This window comes from Notothenia rossii (genome assembly GCF_949606895.1).
Source record: "Notothenia rossii genome assembly, chromosome: 4".
Lineage (NCBI taxonomy): Eukaryota > Metazoa > Chordata > Actinopteri > Perciformes > Nototheniidae > Notothenia > Notothenia rossii.
In genome coordinates, this window is record NC_136902.1 from 84,319,237 (window position 1) to 84,345,318 (window position 26,082).

The window sequence follows — 26,082 nt, forward strand, 5'->3', positions numbered from 1 at the left end:
TGGTTTTATATCAAACAGGCGGTCGGTGTGCAGTTCAAATAAAAGAGTTCAAAAGCATCCTTGGCTTCTGATACAGAGGTCGAACTGCATTTATTCACCATCATTACACAACCTGGAATTTATAAATTAAGTGTGTTGGAGGAGGAGATTTTCATTTCATTATTATCAACGATAGTCTCTTGGTCTCCAAAAATAGAGCATTTGAATGAACGTTAATGACATTGGAGAAATAATAATAATAATAGAAATAATTATACATCCCTTGGCATAAATACAGTCATTGAATGAAAACTGTCGGGTGTTCTCAATACATCAGGTTGTTTTTTACAATATAAACAGATTCAAAAGCGCAAGGCTTCATTAACAAAAAGTTATAAATTCAACACGTTTTCGGCAAGTATTATAAGTTATTAACTTACAAAACAAACAAGTAATAGCTCTTCTCAAAGTCATAAGTATCCTTTGATAGAAACCATAATTTTACCTGATCATCACACACACATTTTAAACTTGCCTGAAACAAAATAAAATTCAAGTTGTTTCAATTATCACCACGTCTGGTTCAGTCTAAATAAACCCTTCATTCTCCAAGTGAAATGTAATAAGAAACAGCCCGTGTGCTCTCTACAGAGCCACCAGACTCCAATCACAGAAACAGTCATTTTACCTTGCTGATCGTTATACAACATACTTCCTTCGAACACCACAAAAACAAAGTAGAACTAATCAAAACCACCCTTGATTTTGTTCTACTTCCAATATTACCAACTCCTCTGTTATGTTTAAATTAACTTCTTAACTCACCAAGTGTGCAGGTCTAATGTGAGTTAAGATTAAGAAACTGGAATACCCATTTCTCGCATTAAATTAAAAAAAAGGTGATTTATCCTCTTTTACTCCTAAACAAGGGACAGGAAATGCATTGTGGATATGCACAATGTATCTTTTCAGAATCATGTGAACAAAATACTCAGTCCATGGTTCAATATGAAGGATCCTCTCATTTGGAAAAAGCACTCCCCAAGTCTGGATCACTGCATTGTTGAATTCTTCCGATGGGAAACCAAAAGTCATCCTCACTGCCCCGTGTCACTTTTCAGATCTGCTGGTCGTGACACGCCATCGGCGCCTGAGCAGACGAAGCTCGCTGCAATCGCCTGAGCCGTTGCCTCGGTTTCCCAGCTACTCTCCCAGCATCCTCCTCTCCTCATCCACACTGCCCTCTCACCTTCTGTCCTCACTGGACATCAACTGACATGCCATAATCCGGGCTGCTGGAGAACTGAATCCTGCCATCTGTTTCCTGCTCTTCAAACACAGTGACCTGTAAGGAAGAAAGAAACATACCGGCTGAGTGGAGGTCATGAACAGACAGGGGGAGTGGGTGGATGAGCACCAATCTCATTATATGCACGGAAAAGAAAAGTTGGGAAAGACAAGAAGGAGAAACACAATAGAATTAGTGGAAAGCGCTTTAGAGTTCAACAACATCAAAGCTATGGGTGATGAATATCTATAGCTTGATACTGTAATGGTGGTTGCTTGAGTCGAGGTCAACCAAGATCTGTATCATACTCACAAAAACATGTTCATCTGATATGTTTGTGTATTTTTTGAGAATACCAAAACCTGTGTATATTTGCATTAATTGTGCAACATTTGAAATAGGTAGGACATGTGCGTTAGTCAAGTCCCACCTGTAGGTAATACATGTCATACAATTTGGGGGGATTTGCTTATTTTTAAAAACAAAACTACACACAGAACGAAAAATAGATTTTGTATTGACCAGTCGTTTAACAAGCCACTTGAAACATGCTTAATCATTTGAGTCTGTTATCAGACCATTGCTAGATCAAGCTGCTCCATGTGATTGATGATGTTTTCATTCATAACTGTAATTTAAAAAAATGCGGGTCTGTAATATTGGTCAAACTAAACAAGTTTTTTACAGTTTGTAGACAAAACAAGTGACATATTTATTGTGAAATGTTTGTTTATTATTTAACGTCTCCTTGAGGAATATGGCAACAGTCTTTCATGGTGATCCAAACATGTTATGTGCCGACTTTGGCAAAATTGAATGAGTTTGGTCACACGTGTCAGGTCAGGAGACAACCCAAGATGACTGCTTTACTGCCCACTATACATCACTATAATCAATTGATTTCACATATCCTGTTAAATAACAAACATACTGAAGGCATTCCCTGTGATACTCAGTGTTCCTGTTCAATGCTGTAAATCGCTAACAATGTTGAGATCAGGTCATTAATGCTAAAACGTCCTAAAGTAATTTTGATAATCGTGTTTCTGAATGACAAGCACATAAGACAAAAAGGTACAGTACCTGGTTGTTCCCCCTCTGGAGCCAGGGCCCCGGGACATAGAGAGTCTGCTGAGGACCGACGGACCAGTAGCGTCCCAGATTCCTGCCGTTAATAAACACTACACCTTTGCCCCAGCCCTGTGAACACAACCAGTGACCGTCACTATGACAACAGGCAGGTTCGGCCAATTAAAAGCTCACGCGGGATGGGGGGAAATAAACATGTAGAGGAGAACCAGAAACCAATGTCACACCTTTCTTTCTAGATCATTTGCATTATTTGCTCAATATATCCTGAGTTCTTGGTCATTGTATTTCTTTGCTTCGCTTCTCCAGCCTTTTCACTTTAATTTACAGCAGTGGAAAAACTGTGGAAAGTTTCCATCTAAAAATAACCAGAGGGATACGCAGTTTAACAGAGGGATAAAGAGGCACTCATTCAATCAATAACTGCATTATGTAGAGCTGCAAGAAAATTAGACCATTAAAAATAACCTCATTTTCCCTAAAGAGCCTTTTAAGATCTCTCTTCACTAATGAAATGATATCATTGTGTCATATGCAATGAATTATAAGTGATCAATGTCATGATAACGCTTCTGATTGCATTACTCTCTAGGGACAAACAATTTGTATGTTTAATTATAAAGATGCCTGTAAATTAAAGTTACCAAACTACTAGCTGACCGTGTTAAGGATAAGATCAATTATATGACTACATTCACATACATTACTCTTTCTCAGCGGTACCACTGAAAATGGTTTATTTTAACATGGAACAGGAAAATAAGGTCTGAAACACGTTGTTCCTATCTAAAACAAATCAAATAGGCTTATTAGCTCCTACACGCTAAAGCAACTCAGAGTTAAATGCCATTTTACGTTTCATTACTATACGATACAGTATTTATTATCATTACAGTATTACTATTTTGGCGATTAAATAAAATATAAATTATATTTGATGCAACTTTAGTTAAATTTCCATGACTTTTCTAAAACTTTGGGAAAAATATTGTCTTCCATAACATTTTTGCAGGGGCCTGGAATTAGCATTTTGAATTTCCATGACTTTTCCAGGTTTTTAATGACCTCAAGAACCCTGCTGAATATTTGGTGTCAACATTTCTATCAGTACTACAAAGGACAGATTCACATATTACGTATTATATGTATGTTTGGAAACTTACAGGACAAAAAACGGTCTAAATATCAGCGCAGCACTTCTAAAATTATTTAGCAAAATCTCAATTAGTACAAACAACCTAAATAAATGTGTACTATACTATAAGGCATTTTTAATGTGAAATGTCAAGTATAAACAGATTGATTTATGTTCAATATACCAGAAGTAAAACTGACATTCATATCTTAATGTTCATTGTGAATTAGAGGTTGGGTATGATAACCCACACTTTGGTCTATACATTGTAATTATATCCATACAGCCCCATGCTATTTCGTTTTAGGTTATATATATTTTGTGTTCAGCTTTTAAAGATATCCTGAGTAATCCTAATGTCAGTTTCTGTAGTTTTATTGTTGCTGTATTGATTATAGGCCCATGGTTGTCACATTGTACTCACAGGGAGTTTGATGAAGGTGTCTTTAGAGAACTGTTCACGTAGAGTTTTGCCTGGAAAAACCCTGGGAAGGAGGGCCGCTGACGCAAAGAAATCCAATGGCCAGTACCCTCAAGTCTGTAAAAGCAGAATACATTCATCACGTCATTTGTATATATACACCTACGGTAAATGTCAAGTAAAACTTTGGAAATGGATGTCAGGGGAAATATTCAGAATCACAATCTTTGCGAGCTATAGGTTATATTTTGCCTCTGAGTAAATCCAAAAGGTCTCCATGATGGAAGAAGAAATCCTTCCACATTTAGGTTTTTTTTCAGTGTTCACTCAGACAGGGGCTTCAGGCATTGACATTCTCAGGGTGGAAGGATTGAACCCAAACGGATTTGAAAATAAATCATAGTCTACTAAGTATATACAAATATAAATCTTGAAATAAACTAGGTAACCTCATCCAAGCCCATATTCTTTAAGGAGGTTAAAAGGAGGTTACATTGGTCATTTGGTTTGTTACTTTATTCAACATAAGAATTCAAAATGTCCCAGAGATATTGTGATTAAGAAGGGCTCTGGCCGATGGTCGACTTAAATCTGGTGATGATGACGCTAATGTTGCATGTGATTAGCAATAAAGGGAGGCACCATCTAATATGGAAACACCATGAGGGAAATGCATTCTGGGTGCAATGAGCCCTGCCAAAATGACCCTATAATGATTGGCAGAAACGACCTGACCTAATGACAATTATGGGATGGGTGCCACATTAAATTTCCCCACTCAGACCGTTTCGCTTTCTGTCATTGCACAGCAGTCTTGTTATTGTGCTTGTTAAATGGTGCATGTTGCATTTATCAAGTGAAATCCTTTTATATACAGTATACATAGCACATCAAAGCAAAAGGGGTTGAAGTACTTCTTAAGTCAAGGCAGAAGGTTAGGATTGGACTCAAAACAGGTATACATACTTTAATTAAATACATTATTCCAGTAAAAAGCAATATTACATAATGCAATACAATGAGACAATGAAAGGAACAGAGAGTGTGTGCACTGTCGAGGTTTCAATGAACAGTTACATTAACATGCAGTCTTGGTGTTGACAACATAATCTTGTCAGTTCTTAATATATTCTCATATTTAATAATTATCCTCTTAAATGTGTATCCAGTCCCATTATTATTTGTTGTTGCAGTATTTATTTGAGTAATACTGTAATGAGTTTTGCTTCAATTAAGTTGTCAGACACATGCTGCTGACGGAAATTCAATTTGCAATGTTTTTGTACCTCATGCTTTCAAAGTGTTTTTATTTTTGTATCACCCTGGAGTTTTAGAATATATGGTTTGGATTCTGATAGTGTGTTTAATAAACCCCCTGTGTTTTTAATGAATTAAGATTTGATGTATTCTCAAGCACTGAAAACAGTCCAGATCCAGGGTATTCTACCTAGTGTACTTATTTTATAATTCACATGAGACTCGGGTTTGAACAGATGTGTTTTGATGTATTATCTTTGCATCATGTTCCCACGGCAACTGTGTTAAACAGGGAGATCATTCGCTTGATTTGACAGAAAGACGGGGAAATAATTAAAAGAAACAAACCTGTTTACAAAGCCAGGCTTCATATCCAGACTATGGATAACAAAGTCACGGAGGGGGTTCTTGTTCAACTCGATATCTCCAACAAGACCTGAAAGGAGAGTCAAAACAGGTGAACCCGTCTTTCTTCACTCTTAATTCGTTTTCTTTCAAGGTTACTGATAAAGAGATCATTTGGCCAGATTTGAGCCGTTTATACATCAACTTTTACCTTTGCGCTGCTCATCCAGGGTTTTCCCATAATTCACTCTTCCACAGTTCTCCACGAGTAAACTTAGAGTTCTTTTTCCCTTAAGTGGAAAACATAAAACAAATCCTGAAATACAGCAGTATTCAAAAATACAGGAAGCAAAAATGTCTTTCAGCTCTGGCTTTAGTTATTGATGAAGTCCAATCTGAGTCAGCACTCTTTCTGTAAGGTTGAAGTTGACAAATCAAGTTTGACAGGATAAACAGTCTGCTGTTTGCCTATCTCGAGGACCTTGCTGTCAGAAAACATCAATCAGCAACCCCTGAAGCTTTAACATGCTGTTAAATATTAACAACTTTATGCTTTTAGGAAATACACACACTCACACGTAAAGTACCTTTCCGTAAGGGACTGCAAGTTCTTGCGTTTTATAATCCAGAACACCAACGAAATGTTTGTCCACATAAACCTAGGAAGAAACAAAATAAAAAGTTTTCATGTTTAAATACGCCATGTTAAACCTCCTGGTCAAGGTGTATGACCTGTATACACACACACACACACACACACACACACACACACACACACACACACACACACACACACACACACACACACACACACACACACACACACACACACACACACACACACACACACACACACACACACACACACACACACACACACACACACACACACACACACACACACACACACACACACACACACACACACACACACACAGATGTCCCGCCCCCTCTTTTATATATGTATTTATCTTTTCAATGTTTTTAGATAGTTTTTCTACTTTTTTATTGATTTTTTTTGTATTATTTTCTTTCATGTTTACCTTCTATATGTTGACTCTGTAGATACAGCTAAATGGAAATGGAAAAATGTAGAAATCTGTTGACTAAAATGTGAATCTGTTTGGATAATGAAACTGACACTGAAATACGTTTTTTTTAAAAACAAAAAACATGTTAGACGACATTTGTCTGTCACAGACATTTCTGGACACCAATTTCTAAGAACTCCAGGCTCCTGTTTGACTTTAACACCAGAGCAACTGGTATCAGCCTGCGCTTGTTAATTGTTCTCAACAAGAACACAGATCAGAGGTGTGATCTCCAACAGATTACAGCCTTCTACATGCAAAAGTTCTCACGAAAGAGAAGTGTAATTGTGTGATTTGGGTGCATAACGTGGACGTCTGTCTTCCTTTCTTTACCAGGGCTCTGTCTCTGATGTTGTTCTTGGAGTTGAGGGTCCCTTCGCTGCTGATGGTGGTCTCGTACAGCGTGTAGCCGTAAGACTGGCCGTTGTTGTTGTTTACAGGGAGGTTCTCCATGCTCACCGGCCTCTCTGACTTAAAGGCCTACAAATAAAGACAATGTTTGATACCTTTAAACCAGACGTTGACACCAACAGGAACAGAAACATGTATTCTCTCCTCTTCCAGTCTCTTCCCCCCCCCCCCCCCCCCCTTTGTTTCTAAATCAACGCTAAAGACTTTTCTCTTGGTCGCTGCTTCCTTCTATGAAATACAGTATCTCTTCATATCTTATATTAATTTGTATCTTACATATTTATCTTTCTTATCGTATTCTATAACTTATTATTTTAAGCATTTTTTATATGTATTCGCTTGGAGTTCTAATGATTGACAGATTGAGTATTTAAATATAATTCGGAGAGGTATTTCTGTTGCACTTTATCCTAAAGCGTGTTATGCTTTTTAAAAGAATTGTATCATATTGAAATATTATATATATAAAAAAAAACCTGCCTTCCTCTTTCTATAATTATCTTTTTTAAATTATTATTTCATTATTATGTATACTTAGGTTTGTTATAAATCCTTTTTGAGCTGAGAGCACTATTGGATCCACTGTGATAAATAATAATAAAAGCCATGAAAAAGATGTTGAAATGTGCCACATTCATAAAGAGCTTTATTTGAAATGTTTCCATGAAGTTTGCTGTAATTAAAGTGAACACACACAATCTCGTAAACCGCTCTCGGCGCAGATGGGGTCTTATGATTCGCGCCACACAATTCTCCCACTTGCAAGATGGCTTTGCCCAAAGTGATGATTTATCAAACCCTAATGAAGCTTTGCTGTCTGCCGTTCAAAGCCATTCTTTTTTGCATACCCTAGGGAGCTGCATTATGCAAGACAATAAACACTCGCCGCTATGAAACGATTAACCACGTACATCCGAACACACAGACACACCATCAGGTTCGAGGCATCCCACTCAGCCTCTCTGAAGCCTCTAAGAGAAATCGCTCTTTTTAAAACGAGGGTTTGTCAGGGGCAGAGAAACTGTCGTCTCATAGGGAAGCAAATTATTGTGACGGGGAGTGAATGAATAATGAATGTTGAATGCCAGACGTGGCACATCTGGTTTGAATATAAATGCCCTTCAACAGCATGATGTGAACTCGACTATTGGACATGAAAGCGAACAGACATGATGACACCCTCCGAATGAGTTCTGATGGCAAAGGGAGATTATCTGCTGTGTTACATTTTGCAAAACAACTTGTGTTACAGTCATAAAGCTTCACACTGTCGGTTAGTGCTGGTCCCTGAGCACGACCATATTTCAGCTGTGCTTTGCTCAGGGGCTCCTCATCAGCAGTCCTTCATTAATGTGTGTGTAGTAGTGTGTGCTGGAGTGGGATGATGGCTGCAAGCTAATTTATCTCGCTGTAATTACCACAGCCACGTCTGCAACTGACTTTCCAGGGCTTCAAATTAGATTTTTACATTTTATTATCAATATAGAAATATTCTGTAGGATGTATTAAAGGAATATATGCTGCTGTTAATCTTATGATTTCTTATCCTTTGATTGAAAACATTGCATCCTAAAAGATGCAGAGGATGCGGTTAGGTTACTTCACATATAATAATGTCCAAATGTAATTAAAGATTCATATAAGAAACCCACTCAATTAATTAGAGAATTGTGAGTAATTACTGGAATCTGCAGAAAAAAAACTATGCAAATCCTGCACCTAATAGGCTGATGTGATCATTGTGGAAACAGTAAAGTAAATACAACTATCCTCTATAGATAATATAGAAAGTGGTAATTCACCAAACAGCCTGGAATACTTTTATTCAAAATGCAAAAGTCAATTGCATTCCATAACCTGTCATCATAAATAACAGCATATTCTCTTTGAGTTTATTTGATTGGCTTTTGTGTGTGACTTATGCCATTAAATATTTCATGTATTACTGTTGTCTGTCAACAACCTCCTGACTCTGTTTCGAGCAATGCCACACGGGCGATGTTTATAATTTCGGTGCCTCCTGTGTTGGCACTCTCTGAGCGTCAGCAGCTTACCTTGTCAGAGAATTGCAGACTGACCCACAGAGACAGGTGCTGCTGGACGGAAACAGACTGGTAAGCTCTCCTGTCCTGATGAGGAGGAAGCACGGTGAGAGGCTGGGCTGAACAACAAGGAGGGGAAAAATGCAGTCAGATTTTATGTAAATGAATTGATTTGCATTTTCTTTATTTACCCGTGGGATGAAAACAAGTCCAAATTAAGGGGGTTTTGAAATTGATGCATGCATTGCCCACATTCAGTCAGATGGATAATTCAGTTTTCTCTCTTTAAAGTGGCCATGGTAAAATCCTTTGCATATGTATAAGATAAGCACCTGAGAGAAAGAAAGAAGGACACAGATGAAGGTCGTTTGGTATATTTCAATAATTGTAAGCCATATTAAGTCAAGATGGAAACTATAATAAACCTTCTGGTATACCTGGTACTAAGAAATTGGATATTTTATTAACTTTGTAAAGTATAACCAGCAAAACAATTTGCTAGAAAAACCCAAGCCGCTCTACACTGTAAGACCTTTTTCTGGGCTATTGAAGCCCTGCAGACATTCCCAATCTGCATTTTTTTACTACCAAACATAAAAGTGACCACACCCTTGAAAGCTGCTTCTAAGGCCCCAGACCCACACGAGGACGATAACAGTCATATCCGCTACAGTTCTTTATCAGATAGAAGGTTCGGCCACAGGAGGCCGACATGGAAACACATAAAACGATAACGATAACGGGTCCCAAGGTGGGTAGATCTGCGAACGAAACGCTCTGGGGGGGCAAACGGCTCCGTGTTTACGGTTATGGCTAGAAAGGATCCGTCTTATGTAAAACTCTCGCGAGAGTTTGGCTGAATGTCACGTGGCTGAATGTTTACGTTTGGCAGGCAGCCTTTCAGTTACGATCGTTAACATCAGTGGGCCACAGCAAATGATAATGAGAAGCTAAACTATCTATTAATTATGTCAATTACAGGGAGTGTGATTGTTGAAATAGGGTGTTAGCGGTCTTGCTGGTATTCAAAGAAGAATGACAACACTGTAGATCACCAACACTATGGTTTATTTTTTATTCATAGGCAAATCAACGTTGTCACAGTAAAAGTCCCAAGATAGTTCCTGGTGCAATAAAATGTTCCCTTGCAGTGTTTTACTATTATGTCTGATGTTTCTCTATTAATATTGCTGCTGCATTAATGTGTATGTTGCATCATGTTACTTCTGTAGATGTGTTTCCGAGCCGCTCCGATTACAACAAGAGTTACAACGAGAACGTGACGTCATATTTACACTAGACCACTGGTTCTCAACGGGGGCGGTACCGCCCCCCAGGGGGCGTTCAGAGAACGTCGGGGGGCGCTGGAAGCAATATTTTTGAAAGGGGGGCGTTGAGGTGTTCTTGGGGGGCGTTCACGAATAATGTCTTTTTGTCATGAAAAACGCTGGCCACCCACAGCGTCTTTTCCTGTACAAAAAGCAGCTGTCAGCATCTTTTGTTGCTATAGGAAACCACAACTCTGCTTGCGATTGGTCAGCTGTCAGCAGTGTTATTACGGGTACGTTCGTAAATGCACGAACGGTCAGTCCGCTCGGACAACCCGTCTGTTCCGCCAGAGCACCCAGCTGTGAGCGCTCAGAGCGCAGCGCTCTGGACTGTGGAACGGGGACGCTCGGAGCGCTCGGAGCGCATTTACGAACGTACCCTACAAAAAGCAGCCGGGAGCGGACCGGAAGTCGTTGTAATTTTGGGATCGCGACTGTTAATAATCTGTGTCACTTTGTTAAATTTTGATATGTTTTGATATGACAAATTCCACTAACAGATTCAAACTAAGTGGTCAGTTTATGAAAATAATACCCGTTTCTATGTCTGCTACGACATGGAAGAGCTGGCTAGCCAGGCTGCTCCACACAGAGCTGTTTGTTCAAAATTACAACGACTTCCGGTCCGCTCCCGGCACGATGTCTTGTCATGTCACCAGCTAGCCCTCTAGCGTTATCGTGACACTACTTGTGGCCAAATCTAAAAGTCCACCTCTCCACAAGTCTCTCAATGTTGCAGTAAAGGCAATAAACAAAATAAAAGCCCACGCCCTGAATAACAGATTGTTCCGACAGCTGTGTCAGGAAAATGATGAGACCTTTGAGCGTCTTCTTCTCCACACTGATGTCCGCTGGCTCTCAAAAGGAAACTGCCTTGCTCGTTTTTGTGAGCTGTTTGACAGCATCGTGGAGTTCCTGGAGGAGGTGGATGCAGCTCTCGGGGAACAGGTGTCATCCAGCCGCTGCGACATCATGTACCTCACAGACTTCTTTGGCAAAATGAATGAAGTAACGCTGAAGCTCCAAGGAAAAGGAGTTACTCTGATCCAGAGCAAGGCGGTCATCCACAGTCTCACCTCCAGGCTGGATCTATACCGGCAGAGCATAGGCAGGAGGCAGTTTGCTCATTTCCCGCTGTTGACCAAGGTGATCTAGCCTAGGCTACTAAATAATGATAATAATAAATAATACATGTAATAAATGTAGGCTACTCTATGCAACACTATATTTGTGTTCCTGGTTAGTATAAATAACTTATGTTCTGAATGTATTATGAGAATAAAGAAACATCAATTAGTAAACTAATTAGCAATAAAATAACCAGTTTAAAATCAGATGGTAACATTCTGCACCGATAACAATTTCCTGGTTATACTCATTGCAGGTGTCTGAGGCTCTTACCGATGAGCGCCTTCTCATTTACACAGACCACCTGAGGATGGTGAATGCCGATTTGAAGATCCACTTCAGAGATCTTTTGGACCTCGATGTTCCCACCTGGGTGGTGCAGCCCTTTCAGGCGGACGTGGCGGAATGCGAGCCAGCAATACAGGAGCATCTCATCGACATCCAGAGTGACGATGAGGCCCAGGCTATTTTCCGCACCTCTGGCTGGGGCAACTTGTGGGTCAAATACTCTCAGCGTTACCCGGCTCTCTGGGAGAAAGCGAGGCTGCTTCTTCTGGCTTTCCCAACCACATACCTCGTGGAGCAGGGATTCAGCCAGGTCCTCCACATGCAGTCCAAGTACCGCAATCGCTTGAACTTGACGGCCTCAGGTGCACTGCGACTGAAACTAAGTTCTCTGCAACCCGCAGTGAAGAAACTGGCGGAGAACCACCAAGCGCAGGGCTCACACTAACCTTCCCCCCCCCGCAATTCGGCGAAATGCAACACCTTTCCGACCTGTTAGTTCTGTAGGCCTAATGTACAGTTTTGTAGCCTACTGTTTGTTCTGCACTGGACATGTGTGAAATTGCTGCTGTTCCGTAGCAGTCTGTTTGTAGTCTCTGCTCTTGTCTGAGTTTGTTTAACACTCATAAATATCATTTTAATTCACATTCACATGGCTTTTCTGCTCTCTGGTAAACTAATGATAATGATATTCCAACTGCCCAGTTAAATCAAATCTATTATTTGGCATTCAGTGACATTCTTTTTAAATGATATAACACAGAATTTTAGTCAACATTAATATTCAGGGAAGAAAATAAGTCTACTTATTTTGATGGGGGGCGGTAAGAGACCTGGATAATGGACAGGGGGGCGCTGGCCCAAAAAAGGTTGAGAACCCCTGCACTAGACGGATCCTTTCTAGCCATAACCCGTGTTCCTGATAACGCTGAAGCAATAGCCCCGCCTCTCCCCACCTCTCCTGCTCAGAGATCAGCTGCTGGGTTGTCAGAAGATGGGGAGGAAAAAGAGAGGCTCCGTTTTGTATTATTATATAGAGTCGTTATCAATTAGTTTTAAAGCTCAATAAATAATAAAGAAGACCTCTGATCGGCACTCTTCAAATTTTGTTCGGAAAGATTTAAACTTTAACGGACATGTTGACCGGCAAAAATAAAATCGAACTGAAACTCTGCCGCACGGTTCACTCGTCCCTTGGAAGAGGCGGCGAGGTGGGTGCTTTTCATCTGCTTGTGGACTACCGGAGAGATTTACAGCAGGAGCAAACGCTTGCCTCGGGGAGGGAGAAAAAGAGCCAGAGCGTCCACCGCGGAGAATAAACAGAAGGGCAACCATGGCAACCATGCGCGGGAAGTCTTCTTCGCTGCTTTTATGGCAGGAGTACAGCGCCACTTACAGGCCCGGCATATGTACTACAGCGTCTCCAGCGCTTTCGAGCGGTCTCGTGTGAACGGACACGTTTCTGGTGCCTGTTGCATGTGGACGGAAGACTTTTTTTTATATCGATTTCGGTCCATTTGCGTTATCGTCCTTGTGTGGCTCCAGCCTAGAACTCCTTGGGTGAGCCATTAGCTCTCCACAGTAGCATTTAGTTTGTGCTTCGTGTTGCAAAACAGTATCCATACAACAATTAACAGCGGTCGCCCGTCACTCTCACTGCTTTTAAAGGTGTTAAAGCATTCAGACACCAGCAGTCCCCCCGGAATTGGCTCGACAGCATGTTCTTATCGTCAAGTGCTAACAGCTGGATCACTTAAGGATAGTTTTGATGAAAACAGCCAACACCGTTCTCCTAAATGGATCTCTACAACACATTCAATCCAGTGCCTTGGTGGTTTATATAATGGGTCAAATCTAAGAGGTGTAGAGTGTGTGTGAATATTTCCATTAAACTAGGTTACATATTTGGATTCTTACCCAAGACAATGCCGGTACCACTTAGATACGTGTTGGAAATGTCCAGCCTCTTTCACAAGTGTTAGTGATGTCTCTTTGTTACGGAGTAAAATAAGGAGACAAATCGAGGTGATTCAGGGCGGGGGGGATTGGAGAGAAACTCCCTCTGGAGGGAATTTGGGGATTTTAGATTACATTACATGTCACTTGTTAGACACTTTTATCCAAAGTGACTTACATACTCAATACTGTGGGCAATCCCCACAGGAGCAATTTGGGGTGAAGTGTCTCAGGGACACAACGACATGCTGACTGCAGTGGGGTTTGAACCTCAAAAACCTATATTACACCCGAAAGAAAAGGGGATACCCCCAAAAGCACAATATGGCCTGTATGAGTCTGTAAAATATGATTTGTAAACCGGGTAATACAGTATATGCAGCTCTGCAATTCTTCACTCAAAATAGTATTTTCACACATACTTAGCCTTTAGCGAGTATTGGGTTTGTTGAATATTTAAATGGTACAGCCCTACCTGGTACCATCAATACTGAACTTGCATACTGCAGGTGTAGTGCAGATGTATTTGTACCCTTTTTTAGATGATGGCTGATTTGTGTAGCTTTTGACAGCTTTGTAATAATAAAATAAACCCCGAAGCATATATGTCACCTGTCTATCATGAGAGCAATATTGTTGTTCAAGGTTGTGTTTGACGATAGATCAGTCTGAAACCATGTGAGAACAAAACCACTCGGAGGGACACAATGTACACGGTTTTACAAACAAATAAGCACAACATATCAAAATATTCTAATGAATCATTAATAGGGTCATGTGCTTGTAGTTTCTGCGAAGAACAAAAAGCCTTCTCTGACTCTCGTATTCAGGCTGCTACTCATTGTTTTGCAGAGAACAAAGCATAAGGATGCATCGCGCGCAGGCAGCATTTCACACCATCTTCAATCACAACAACTCTGTGCAAATTATTGCTTTGTTGTGCCGGATTCAATCACACATTGCCAAAAGCTAAATGTTCAGACCTGCCACAAAACACTTGAGACTTCCGCCTCCAGCCACAAACCCTTGTTTAACAGGAAGAGAAAAACGTAATAAGCAACACGATACAAGGCCTAGCATGTCATTTTCACATTGGGCAGTAATTGAGGGTCTTGGACTTGGTCTCACACACATGCACAAGCACACATAAAAACCCATATCTAATCCGTGCTTGTAATCATATGCGAAGTTATCCTACTTTAGCCAACAGAGAGCAGGTACTACAAGGAGAATTAACTTAAGTGGGGAGATGAAAGGGAAGGGAGAGAAGAGAGACAGGAGATGTGGGGCCCGACTCGACAACAACACACGACACTCACCGTGGTACTGGCTGAATACATTCCTCAGAAGATGGTACTTGGTGGTGTAATCCCCCGCCTCGGATAATGGAGCATCGTAATCTGAAAGATAATGTGCTATCAGAACAGCAGGCTGGGAGCCGGAGAGAGGCAGGGATGCCTCTTACCGTGGCAGATGCTTTCACCGTGCTCCCCTATCAAGCATCTTGAGACAGCAGCGGGCCGAGACACATTTTGAGTTATCTTGACAGAAAATGCAGTTTGAGTCAAAAAGGTAGAAGGCATTCAGAGCAGTAAACACAGATTTGACTGGAGGTTGAAGTTGGTCTTCCCTACCGGGGAGACATTCTCAGAAGTCTCCTTTTTTCTAAAGAACGAGGTCATTACAATGTTAAGGACTCTAGAGGAGCATATAAAACCCATTGTACCGTCTTTAATTTACATTTCCCGTGCATTTTATTAGGTAATGAATTCATTAATGCGCACTGCATATTCACATTTCAAGTCAGTCGAAGGTCAGAGGCTCAGGAGTACGGATAGCGCCATCTACAGATTCCAAATATCAAAACCATTTTTTGGTTTTCTTTTCAAATCTCCTTAAGGCAGATTTAATCGGACTGGTTTCATCTAATTGTTTGATGATTATGGGCCCTCCTGAGTCAATACTTTTTTTTTTAAAAGCTTTATAGATTGGGTCAGCTTGGCAGAGAATCAGTGGGCTTTTAAAAATAAGGATAAAATAAATCGTGTTTTTTATGTGCCTTTCTTAGGACTGGCTGGATACTAGATTTAAACTACACAATTATAAAGGCCAAACATGAAAAGAATAAGGCTATTATTTAAATGTATCTTTTCCTTTTTGCATTGTGTCTTTTTCTTCAATCTGAAGCCCAGTTATGGATATTGAATTGCCTTTTTTGTGTTGACCTGACCAATCAGTCCTGTATATAATATGTTCTTCTCTTAACTCAAAACCGAATTTTCTCTTTTTCAAATGTAACAAAAGGCTGGTCACAAACAAAGTCTTCACACATACCATAATTTGTCACCATAGCTTTAGGTGCCGGCATTCCAACGGCAAACGCTCCGCTCATAAAGCCAAAATTTGTCCCACCGTGGAACATGTAGAGGTTGATGGACATGTTCAGTTTAAGGATCTCTGTGACCACAGGTAACATGTCTGTAAAGAAAAAGAAAAATGGATGATAAAATTAGTTAGTAATTCAGAAAATAACATAAACTAAGGTTAGCATTAAGCCCAATGGGTAACGCAACATAAATCAATTTTCAGCTTTAACAAGGCACCGTTTCACTAATCCTATTGCCCCTCAATTCCACTTCAATTGAAATACGGATAGACCTCATGCACATATCCTACTACAGGTACCTATAATTCATTAGGGGGCAATGCTCACACCCATTAAAAATTGCATAGCTCTCCGCACAAATTACGAATATTTTGCAGAGAACATAGCAGAGCGAGTAATTAGGTATTCAAATTGGACGAGAGCAGTCAAATTGGACTGACTTTAATGATTTGAATCAAGGGCATGAGCCTTAGTGAATAACAATTGAGCGGGCTGAGTGACAAAAGCCGGACCCGGTCGTTTTTTACTATGGTGGCACTAGCTGTGACCAACATGTGTGTTGCAGCCTGCAGAGCACTGAGATGTCAAGGACATGAATCCCCTCTGAATATCCCAGCGTTCATTTCATAGCTGTGACTCTTTCTGCATGGCCAGGGTTCTTTTCATCCCGTTCCCTTTCTCGAGAGAATGAAAATGCATAAGGAAGCTTTTCATTTTCAGAGCATCTTTTGTTAAGATGTGGATGGCTGCTGGGAATGACACAGTAAAAGGAAGCCTGAGGCTCTGTGCGTTAGAAATGAGAGGTTTACTAGGAGCACTCAAAGTAGCTGTATGTTGATCCATTAATCTTTACAATTGTGTTTTTATGTGTTTGATGACTGTATATTGTACTAAAAATGATATCACCCTTCTGGCCACAGCTTCTGGACCATGATATCTGGTATGTGTGGGATGCTTTAGAGCGCAAACTGTACGAGTTAGCCGCTGGTCGTTGATGTTATTATTGCGACAACAATTTGTATACGTTTAGGGCATTCAGACCATATTATAGGTTTATTCTGAAATATGGTTTATTTCTTTGTTTATTCTACTGCAGTGACACATCCTAACAACAAAATATTTCTTGTTTCACTCCAAAACAAAACTATTTTCAACGCAATACTAATTATATATTTAATTTGTTTTAAGAAAATACGGTTTGTATGACCTCGGAAAGTATTTTTAAGATTGGATAACAAGTACACATTGATGCATCAGTTACAGTCCAATAATATAATACAGGCCTTTGGTTCCTTTACTTTTAATACATAGTGAATTTTGCTGAACATACTTCTGTAATTTTACAAGCATTGGTCTTTATCCTTATTCCACCATTGCAAGACTATGACATGATACACAGCCCTGCCTATGGTTTCATTTTTCATGTTTTTCCACAGTTGGTGCAATAAGGCACCAATAAATGCAGAAGCAGACTGAGAAGTAATTATGACTATAAACACGTAGGTTTTAAAAAACTTTTTTTATGAGGAAAGAACACCATATTAAGGCCACAAGGATACACACAATCTATTTTGGTTAGTAACCGTGGACGTAGGCTAAATGTAACTTTGTCCTAAGTCTCACATATATTTTGTCATATCTTATGTCCAGGTGCGGTTATTTAAATTGTGCAGCACATACTGTATATAGCCTGTGACTCAGAAAAACAGTGCAGCATATAATTCATAGGAAAGTACTCAACATTATGCTCCTGCCAACTGAAACTTAATTTAATGCAGCCACGAGCAAAACAATTCTAGTGTGTATCTGCATGTGCTACAGCGTGTGTGTGTATATACAGAGGAAGTGGGGAAGATGAATGTGACTCCTACAAAGTGTAACACCTCCACCTGGCCTCGGTACAGTCAGTGAGAGTCGGCGGAGCACATCTTTGAACAATCCTGCACAAAGAAGCGTTTGAAAAAAAAATGGCCTCTGAACATCAAACATATGGCCAAGAGACAAAGTGGAGAGGGTTGGACACAGACTCTGGTTTGTGATACTTGGCTCAAAACGTGCCATGCATGAAAAGTATACACGGTAAATCTGACAAAACCAGAAAGGAATGACCATATGCTAGGAGGTACATCCCAGCTGTTGTTCCCATTGCATTTATATACCAGTGTTCATCAAATGAAGAGAAATATCCAGCTCTCGGAAGAACTGTTTGTATAATACACTAACTATATTACTTAGAGCTCTACGTGTCTAACTGGCTATAATGGGCGCATACCACCACACAACAGGATGGCTATTCTTCTTGAGATGATGCATTAGGTACACTTGATTAGATTTTTTTCATAACCCTAGGCATGTTTCTCATCATAATCTATTTTTTATTAAAGGCAATATGCAACCCAGCTGTATTTGTTGGTATGATCAATTGCATTTAGACAAAAAAACCCTCCAGAGTTTGAGTTAGGGCATATTGGTATTAAATCGATATTGTGATACGAGATTAGATATCCTTTTGAATTTGAACATTGCAAGTAATGTCTTTTGCAAGGTTGAAAGGCTTCATTACCGTAAAGTGATTCCCTTTTTTTGAATTTGTAGCTTTTCTCTTATTTGCCTTTACACACTTGGTCAATAAACCCATATTACTGATGATAAATGATCAACATTCTAATGATGTACATTTTGGTGAAGCAGTCAACACAATATTGTCACAATATTGAAATCAAACATATTTGCTCAAAACAAGTTATATTTGATTCTCCATATCATTTAGCCTTATTTTGAGTAGAGGCAAGTAGAGAACCACCTCATTCAGGGATCTACTTGTAAGTGCAATTGCTGTGTTGATATATTCCAGATCAACAGGTCCAAATGAGCTAAGTGAGAACAAACACCCGCACTCAGTCTGGAGGATTTACTAACCCTCCCTTTACAGCAGTGAGCTTGTCCACACACTCTTTCCCACTGTTCAATTTGCAGAGAAAAAAGTTTGTCTTAAGCCAGGGGTGCCCACACTTTTTCAGCTTGGGACCTACTTTTAAAATGACCAAGCCCAAATGATCTACCTATAGGGCCGAACCTGCCCAATCTGTGTCGTTACCTGCATGAACCCGTATGGCACAATACAACTCAGCCTGGCTTACCTGTACGTCAATCAAGTGGAAAATGCCATAGTAAGGATGGATGATAGGCTAACTTTAACACAAATTTAATTTAATTAAATGTTTTGTTTTTTTCTTCTACCCACACTACCCTTGCGATCGACCGGTCGATCGCGATCGACGTATTGGGCGCCCCTGTCTTAAGCCTTTCTTACCCTAAAGGTCCTGAGACTCTGTCTTCCCCCTCAAGACAGTCTGTTCTACCTTCACAGCTCCTGTATCGGCTCGCAACAAAAAAACCTTTCTTTCTCTGTCTCAAATTAGCCGATTGTATCGACCTTCTGTTCAGAAAGAAACTGTTTCACCCTCAGAGAATCCATCAGCAGAAATCCTGTCTGGCTTTCACATGAACACCTTTCTTTGTCTTGTCAGGAATCCTAAAGCTCTCTCTGAATGAAAACCTGGCTGCCCATTCTGAGTCTGTCTTACCCTCAGCTGGGTAGACATGATGAAGGTCCCCCCAAAGATCGAACCAGCCAGACCAGTACTCCATCACCATCTTCGGCTTGTGAGGCTGATGGGAGAAAGAGTTGTCCATTAAATAAAAGATACGTCTGAATGACCTTTCAGCTAGTACCTTATTCCATTTGTGTGAAACCCTGAATTAATCGTCTAAAAGATTAATGATCTTCTTTCAGGTCTCTAACTTTTTCTTTTAAGGTGGGTAAGTAACCTCAAACGTTCCCTGGGATTAACATGGACAGTCTATTTTGGGAAAAGCAAAGATTAGTTTTTAGCTTGATGTTCACTTCGATAAGAAGAGAAGTAATGACAGACTCCAAGACCACAGATAACAACAAAATGAAGAATGAAACCAAAACGTAAAAAAAGACTCACTTGTATCTCATCCAGATACTTGATGTCCTTTGGGTTAAACTTCTGGAAATTGATGGTTTCTAGTGCTTCAGAGCCAAAAAGGTAGAACATTGTTAACACAAATCTGCATAGAATCAGTTCAAACTAATACAGACCATGCTTTAAGAAAGAGATCTATGGAATGAATATTGTTTTGAGTTGTACTTAAACACTTGCATGATTATGTTCTTGTCTTTAAAAAAGTATCAGCAGTTCCCCATAGTATCTTAAACTTCAATATAAAGCACAATGCTCCTCAAATCAAAAAGTTAATAAGCATTAAAACTGTCTAACGTAAGCGGCTGCATTAGGAGACAGGCAACGAGGCATCACATTTAAGTGTTCATCTACAGCATGGAAATCATGATTAGAAAATATATATTTAAAACAAATATCAGGGGGGTTTATTATAACAATACTCTGGAGGATTATATCCTGTAATTATAAGGATGAGAATAATGCATGATTTGCTCTCATTATAAAACAAAAATACTATTATCTCAGTGACAAAAAAGCTTATTATGACAATTTTTGCCAACAATAAAACAGCATGTGTCAAAGAAGATACTTTTATATTTCAATATCTCTGTTTTTGCTTTGTGTTAGGGTTAGCTTTGTGGTATTGCACAGGATCCTTTGTGAGTAGTTCTGAGCTGCAGTTGCCTGACACAAGCCACCCTTCGCCTCAGACCTCTTGTCGTTGTGTGAAAACAGACTCACCAACCAACCTACTGTATATGTGTGTCTATTTGGGTGTGTGTAATGTAGATGCAGCCTTGTTTGTCTGTCAGCCCATCTAACAATACCTCCTTTCACTCCTCCAAGCTTTAGTCCTTCCTTGTTGTCTGAGGTCAGCAGCAGCTCCGAGATGCCTCTTGACAACAACGACTGGGAAAAAAGAGAAGTATTGGAGGCAACAAGAGAAAGCGAAAGGTTCTTTCTGAAATATCATTGATTTCTCTTTTCAAATTGAGTGAAAATAAGAGTGAGTTAAGGACAGCAGCGGATACAAAGTGTACTCTCTTCTAAGAGCGACCACAAATTATTCAAATAATATACAGTTTAGTTTCTTACCTCCTTGATGAAAGGCATGTATTTGTCATCCTTGGCATAGGAGCCATACTCATTCTCCACTTGAACTGCGATAATTGGGCCACCCTTGGAGTACTGCGGAATAATTAGCCAATGAATGGGACACATATTAGAGCCTGGCACCAGTTCTCACCATTTCTACACTCAGTACAGCTGAATTTGATGACAAACACTGAGAAGGAAATCAGAGCTAATCCAATGTTGCATGGATGAAAAGAAAATGAGCCCTGGATGCCATGAGTTTATTTAGGTTCATATGGTAAATATATTGCTTGTATACATGGTAACGTGCATAGTATGCAGGAATAACATTATGAAAGCAAGTATTCCCTCATGAAAAAATGGGCAGGCATGCATATGTATGCATGTTTGAATATATCAAAACAAAACATATTTTATATATTTCATATTTGTTTGTGTCAAATATCCATTAAAAGGTCCTACAGTATACTACTTATTTTCAGGTTCATATTTGTATTTTGTGCCTCTACTGTGACATGCTTTAATGTTCAAAAAGCCTTTATTTTTCTCATACTGCCTGCCTCTCTTCACCCTCTGTCTGAAACCAGAGCACAGTCTGCTCTGATTGGTTAGCTGGTCGGCTCTGTTGTGATTGGTCAACCTTAGAGATGTATGGCATATAATGTGTTTTGTTTAGCCTTTGCAGACCATTTACAGTACATACACAGAAACCTATACAACACACTACAGGAAAGGGTAAACCCCAAAACGGATAATTGGGCTCATTTGGTCTCGTACACATTTTCTTCTCAAACATTGTAGTGTATACATCAGTCAAATTATTTCATTACATTTCTATTGTGCTAATATATAACGTACCTGATGTGGAACAACTTTCTCAATGAGATGATTAAAGAAGGAGTTAACGGCATCAGTGAATCCTGGGTAGGTTGTTCTCAGTTTCATGTTTTTATCTCGTAGTAGCCAACTGAAAAGAAATCAAAAGAAATGATTTGAAAAGTCCAAAAAGCAACATACAGTATCACCCAAGTTATTCCACAAGCTTTGCTGTGAAGCGTTTTTAGCTCTCGAAGATAGTTACACTAACCTAAGCATGACTATCAAAAAGTGCAGTGCAGAGGAAGTCATGATTCACTGCATGCCCCTAGAAACACTCTGTTTTGATGATCATCAAATAAATATCACCTAAACCTCATAGTCCCCCAAGGCTAAACTGCTCCAAAAATACCTTCTTCCAGGCTTTTTAACTCCAGCATTCACCCCGTTATCTGTTCAAATCTATGATGATTACAGAAATAAATGAATTCATCATCGTTTTTTAAGGAGCTTTGCCTGTCAGATCAAATTTATGTTCTCCTTAAAATCTCACTATAAGTATTGAAAATCCTTTGTGACAATCATCTGAGTAACATTAGGGGTTACTTGGATGATTCATAATGTCCTCACTTACACTATATGTAAAACCCTGTTGTCTTTGCATCATAAACCGTATGTAGAGCCCTGAGGTGGATCAATCCTACTAAGGCATGTCCATGTTTTTTAATACGTAGCTGAAGAAACTGGCAAAAAAACGACGGCAGACTTGAAATCATTCACATTACTTAATTATTTCCAAGAGTTTAATGGATTTAGCCCGAAGCAAAGATACCGCTAACAAAAAGCTTAACTGACTGAACAAATTATTTGCAAGCCAATTTAAGGAATTAATTTAACAAACCAGTTGCTGTTCTAAAATAATGCTTTACAATGTTGATATGCCTGTCAGGCATATTCAAAAGATCTGCACAGATTACATTTAATTGGGATGTTTACCTGGGTAGGCCACCTAAATCCCACTCTGCACAGATGTACGGCCCTGGACGCAGAATCACCCAGAGGCCCAAGCTGGCTGCAAGACGGAGGTAAGCTCTAAAGGGAAAGAAAAACAATATTTGTATCTATTTATCATCAATACAATTCATTCAAATATTTACAACAGCATGAACACAGTATGGTTTAGTTATGCTCACTAAAGCAGATGTTTAATTGTAATTCATTCTAAAATATTTCACTCAATTGATTTTCTTCATTTTTACAGAATATAATATGTTTCTGTATTTAAGGTAACACCTGCTTCTTGACAGCAGGCAGCCAATTCGATGGATCATCCCCATCTTGACAATATATCAAGGAGCCCAGATAGTGATTATGGCTAATTAATCACACACGTTTTTTTTATGGGGAAACGTACATCATTTTAACAGTATTACATTATTTACTGTAAGACTGTGAACAATCCTGTAATGCAACAGTGCCCTCTGCAGGAGTTTAGCAGAGTCTCAGAAGTCTTCCCTTCATTTGTTCTTACTCCAAATCCAACTGATCCTCAAAGTTGAACACCCCTCGCTCAGGCTCGTGCATATTCCATGGCACATACCTAAAAACACAAATGTATTTTCTTTATTATTGTGTTTTAAGTATTTCAAGTGTGCCTTTGGTTTGTCTCCAAAGGCTACCATGTCCTTCTGTTTTCTTAAGAATGGTGTTTGCTCTGCTTTACCTAAAAGTAATATACCGGTACATGTTATATATTGCAGTACAATGTGCACATTCTTTATTTATATTCTTATGTTTGTATAAACGTTTTTCTTTTTTTCTTTAATGTTTTATTGGAGATTTTATTTTAACTCCTTATGTTTATATGAATATATTTATTTTATACACATTCTTACTACAACCTTTTACGTCTACATCAATATTATTTTTCAGTTTTTGTATGTATCTTTTGTTTATTTCATTCTGAAATACCATCTACACATCTATCTGACATAGTATGTTGTGTAAAGCAGAGTGTATTCCTCCAGCAGTGAGTGGGAGCCTACGTTGTCAGAGTATTGAGGCCACAGGCCTTCATCTTCAGCAGCCGGTCCTCCCAGTAGGCTCTGGGAACACGGAAGTAATGGATGGAGCCCCCCAGGATGTGGAAGGGTTTTCTCTCCAGAGTGAACTGAGACGAGTTGGCCCTCAGACCCTCCGCACGCTTCATTCTTACTACCTCAGGTCGATTCCTAGGGGGAAAAATGCAGTTTACAACTGACAGACAACTTGTTGAACTGGCCATGAAGACATTTGAGACATATTAATACACTAGCCTGTCTACTGTAAAGCTAATAGCTTTTTTATATTACAAAGAGGTTCAATTTATCTACATGATTCTTCATAATAAATCAACTATCACATGATCAATTAGATTAAATTAGATGATATTTTATTAGATTAGATTTTTATTGTGCAGAGGTACAAGCCAATACAATGCAGTTAGCATTCAACCAGAAGTGCATATACTAATACTATATAAATTAGAAAGTGTACAAATACTACACCATAAGTGTTGCTATAAATAAAAGTATACAGAGGTTATAAATAATAAACATATATATCAAGAATAAAAACTAAAGTCTTATTAAGATAAGTAAAACAAATTGCATTGAGATTTATATTTAATTTTGATTCGAATTTCTAAAATAAGGGTTAATTTGAGTAACAGTGACAGACAACCTGTTGCGTGAGGTTCACTGTCCACAGGTCAGCAGGTGAGAGATCACAGGTAACCTGGTTGGTTTCTTAAGAACATAACTGAGTCCAAATGTCTGAATAGCACTCATACAACAAAGCATAACACCTCAAGCAGTAGGGCTTAAACCATGAAATTCACATTTGATGTTCCTTTAAACCAGGCAATAGTGTTTGTCTCATGGTTCTCTTGTTATGAAAAGTTGGCGACTGGTTAGATTTCACTCATGCGTAAAGAGCTAGGGGTTTCCTTACCTTGTAAGCCGATACGCAAGGATCGCTCCGACAGCAACACACAGCAGGAGAAAATATCTTTGCTTTAGGGACAGACGAATCCCAACCATTGATAAGATTTCCATCGACAACAATAACAACACGACTTCAGTAAAAGTTGCGCCCTGTTCGTTGCTTGTGTTCATGCAAATTAAAGTGAATATATTTCACTTTCCAAAAATGTCGACGACGAGTTATTCAATGCATCACAAAACCTGTCAAACCTGACGTGATAACGTTTATAAAGTCACCCCATATTCACATAACGCTGGGTCGTAACGTTAGATTACTTCCGGGATTCAAAGTAAAAAAAAACGAAACGTGGTCAATTAAAATGTTCACTTGGTTTACTGTGGTGGACTCTAATGTAAGTAATTGCAGTCTATGAGTGTGTGACCAATATTTTATATCAGATTAATGTCTTCCGAAAGTACAAACAAGCGGCAAACTGTATTTTACTTTAGGGACCGTCGCACATTTATGCAACCGAAAAAAACGCAGAACATTTTATCCAGATTCAACAGCATAGCAGAAGACAGAAGATGTCCCTCCCCTGGGTGTTGGACCTCGAGCACCTTCATGAAAAACAAATGCATAGACCTCTGGACCACCAATGTGTTTTTACAATGAACAACCAACTATAGGACTTGCTGAGATGTGATTTGGATTTAATTTGTACCTTTAGGCACACAATGAGCACACTGGTATGGAGGACATAACATTAAATAAGTAACAAATACATACATGCATAAATACAGGAACAAACACTGAAATAAATACAGTAATTCAAAATACAAGAATAAATAAATGTGGAAAAAAAACAGAAATAAATAATTTGGAAACAAATACAGGAATAAAAACAAGAAAAAATAAATGAATATGAAAAGTTGACAATAAAACAGAACACACATATTGCACTGTGCTGTTGCACAGCGGGAGCAATGCTCTTTTTTACATGTTCTATTAAAATTCACTAACATGTCTAAATTGCACATCTTGACACTAAACCAGTGTTCTTGTTTATTACCT

General features: G+C 39.2%; 1 protein-coding gene and 1 pseudogene across 2 annotated transcripts; one reads left to right on the forward strand and one right to left on the reverse strand.

Annotated features, from left to right (window-relative positions):
- Positions 1-60: 60 nt before the first annotated feature.
- LOC307037094 (beta-galactosidase-1-like protein 2) lies at positions 61-25,484 on the reverse strand (annotated as a pseudogene). The gene is made up of 19 exons (XR_013810649.1): positions 25,036-25,484; positions 24,090-24,275; positions 23,576-23,644; positions 23,041-23,136; positions 22,087-22,195; positions 21,229-21,321; positions 20,961-21,042; positions 20,137-20,201; positions 19,729-19,813; positions 16,090-16,233; positions 15,075-15,155; positions 9,071-9,177; positions 6,939-7,085; positions 6,102-6,173; positions 5,726-5,804; positions 5,518-5,605; positions 3,916-4,029; positions 2,351-2,467; positions 61-1,324 (listed from the first exon to the last, which is right to left on the reverse strand). The product of XR_013810649.1 is annotated as a beta-galactosidase-1-like protein 2 (transcript).
- Positions 10,900-12,674, forward strand: LOC307037109 (zinc finger BED domain-containing protein 5-like). Its single transcript, XM_079677874.1, has 2 exons — positions 10,900-11,532; positions 11,771-12,674. Exons 1-2 carry the CDS (start codon positions 11,359-11,361, stop codon positions 12,245-12,247), a joined length of 651 nt encoding a protein of 216 aa, XP_079534000.1. The 5' UTR covers positions 10,900-11,358; the 3' UTR covers positions 12,248-12,674.
- Positions 25,485-26,082: the final 598 nt, after the last annotated feature.

Excerpts from the sequence above, each read along its gene's own strand:
- LOC307037109 (XM_079677874.1), top strand. The coding sequence starts at position 11,359 with ATGTACCTCACAGACTTCTTTGGCAAAATGAATGAAGTAACGCTGAAG. Across the intron at positions 11,533-11,770 it reads ATTTCCCGCTGTTGACCAAG|GTGTCTGAGGCTCTTACCGA; the intron begins GTGATCTAGCCT and ends TACTCATTGCAG.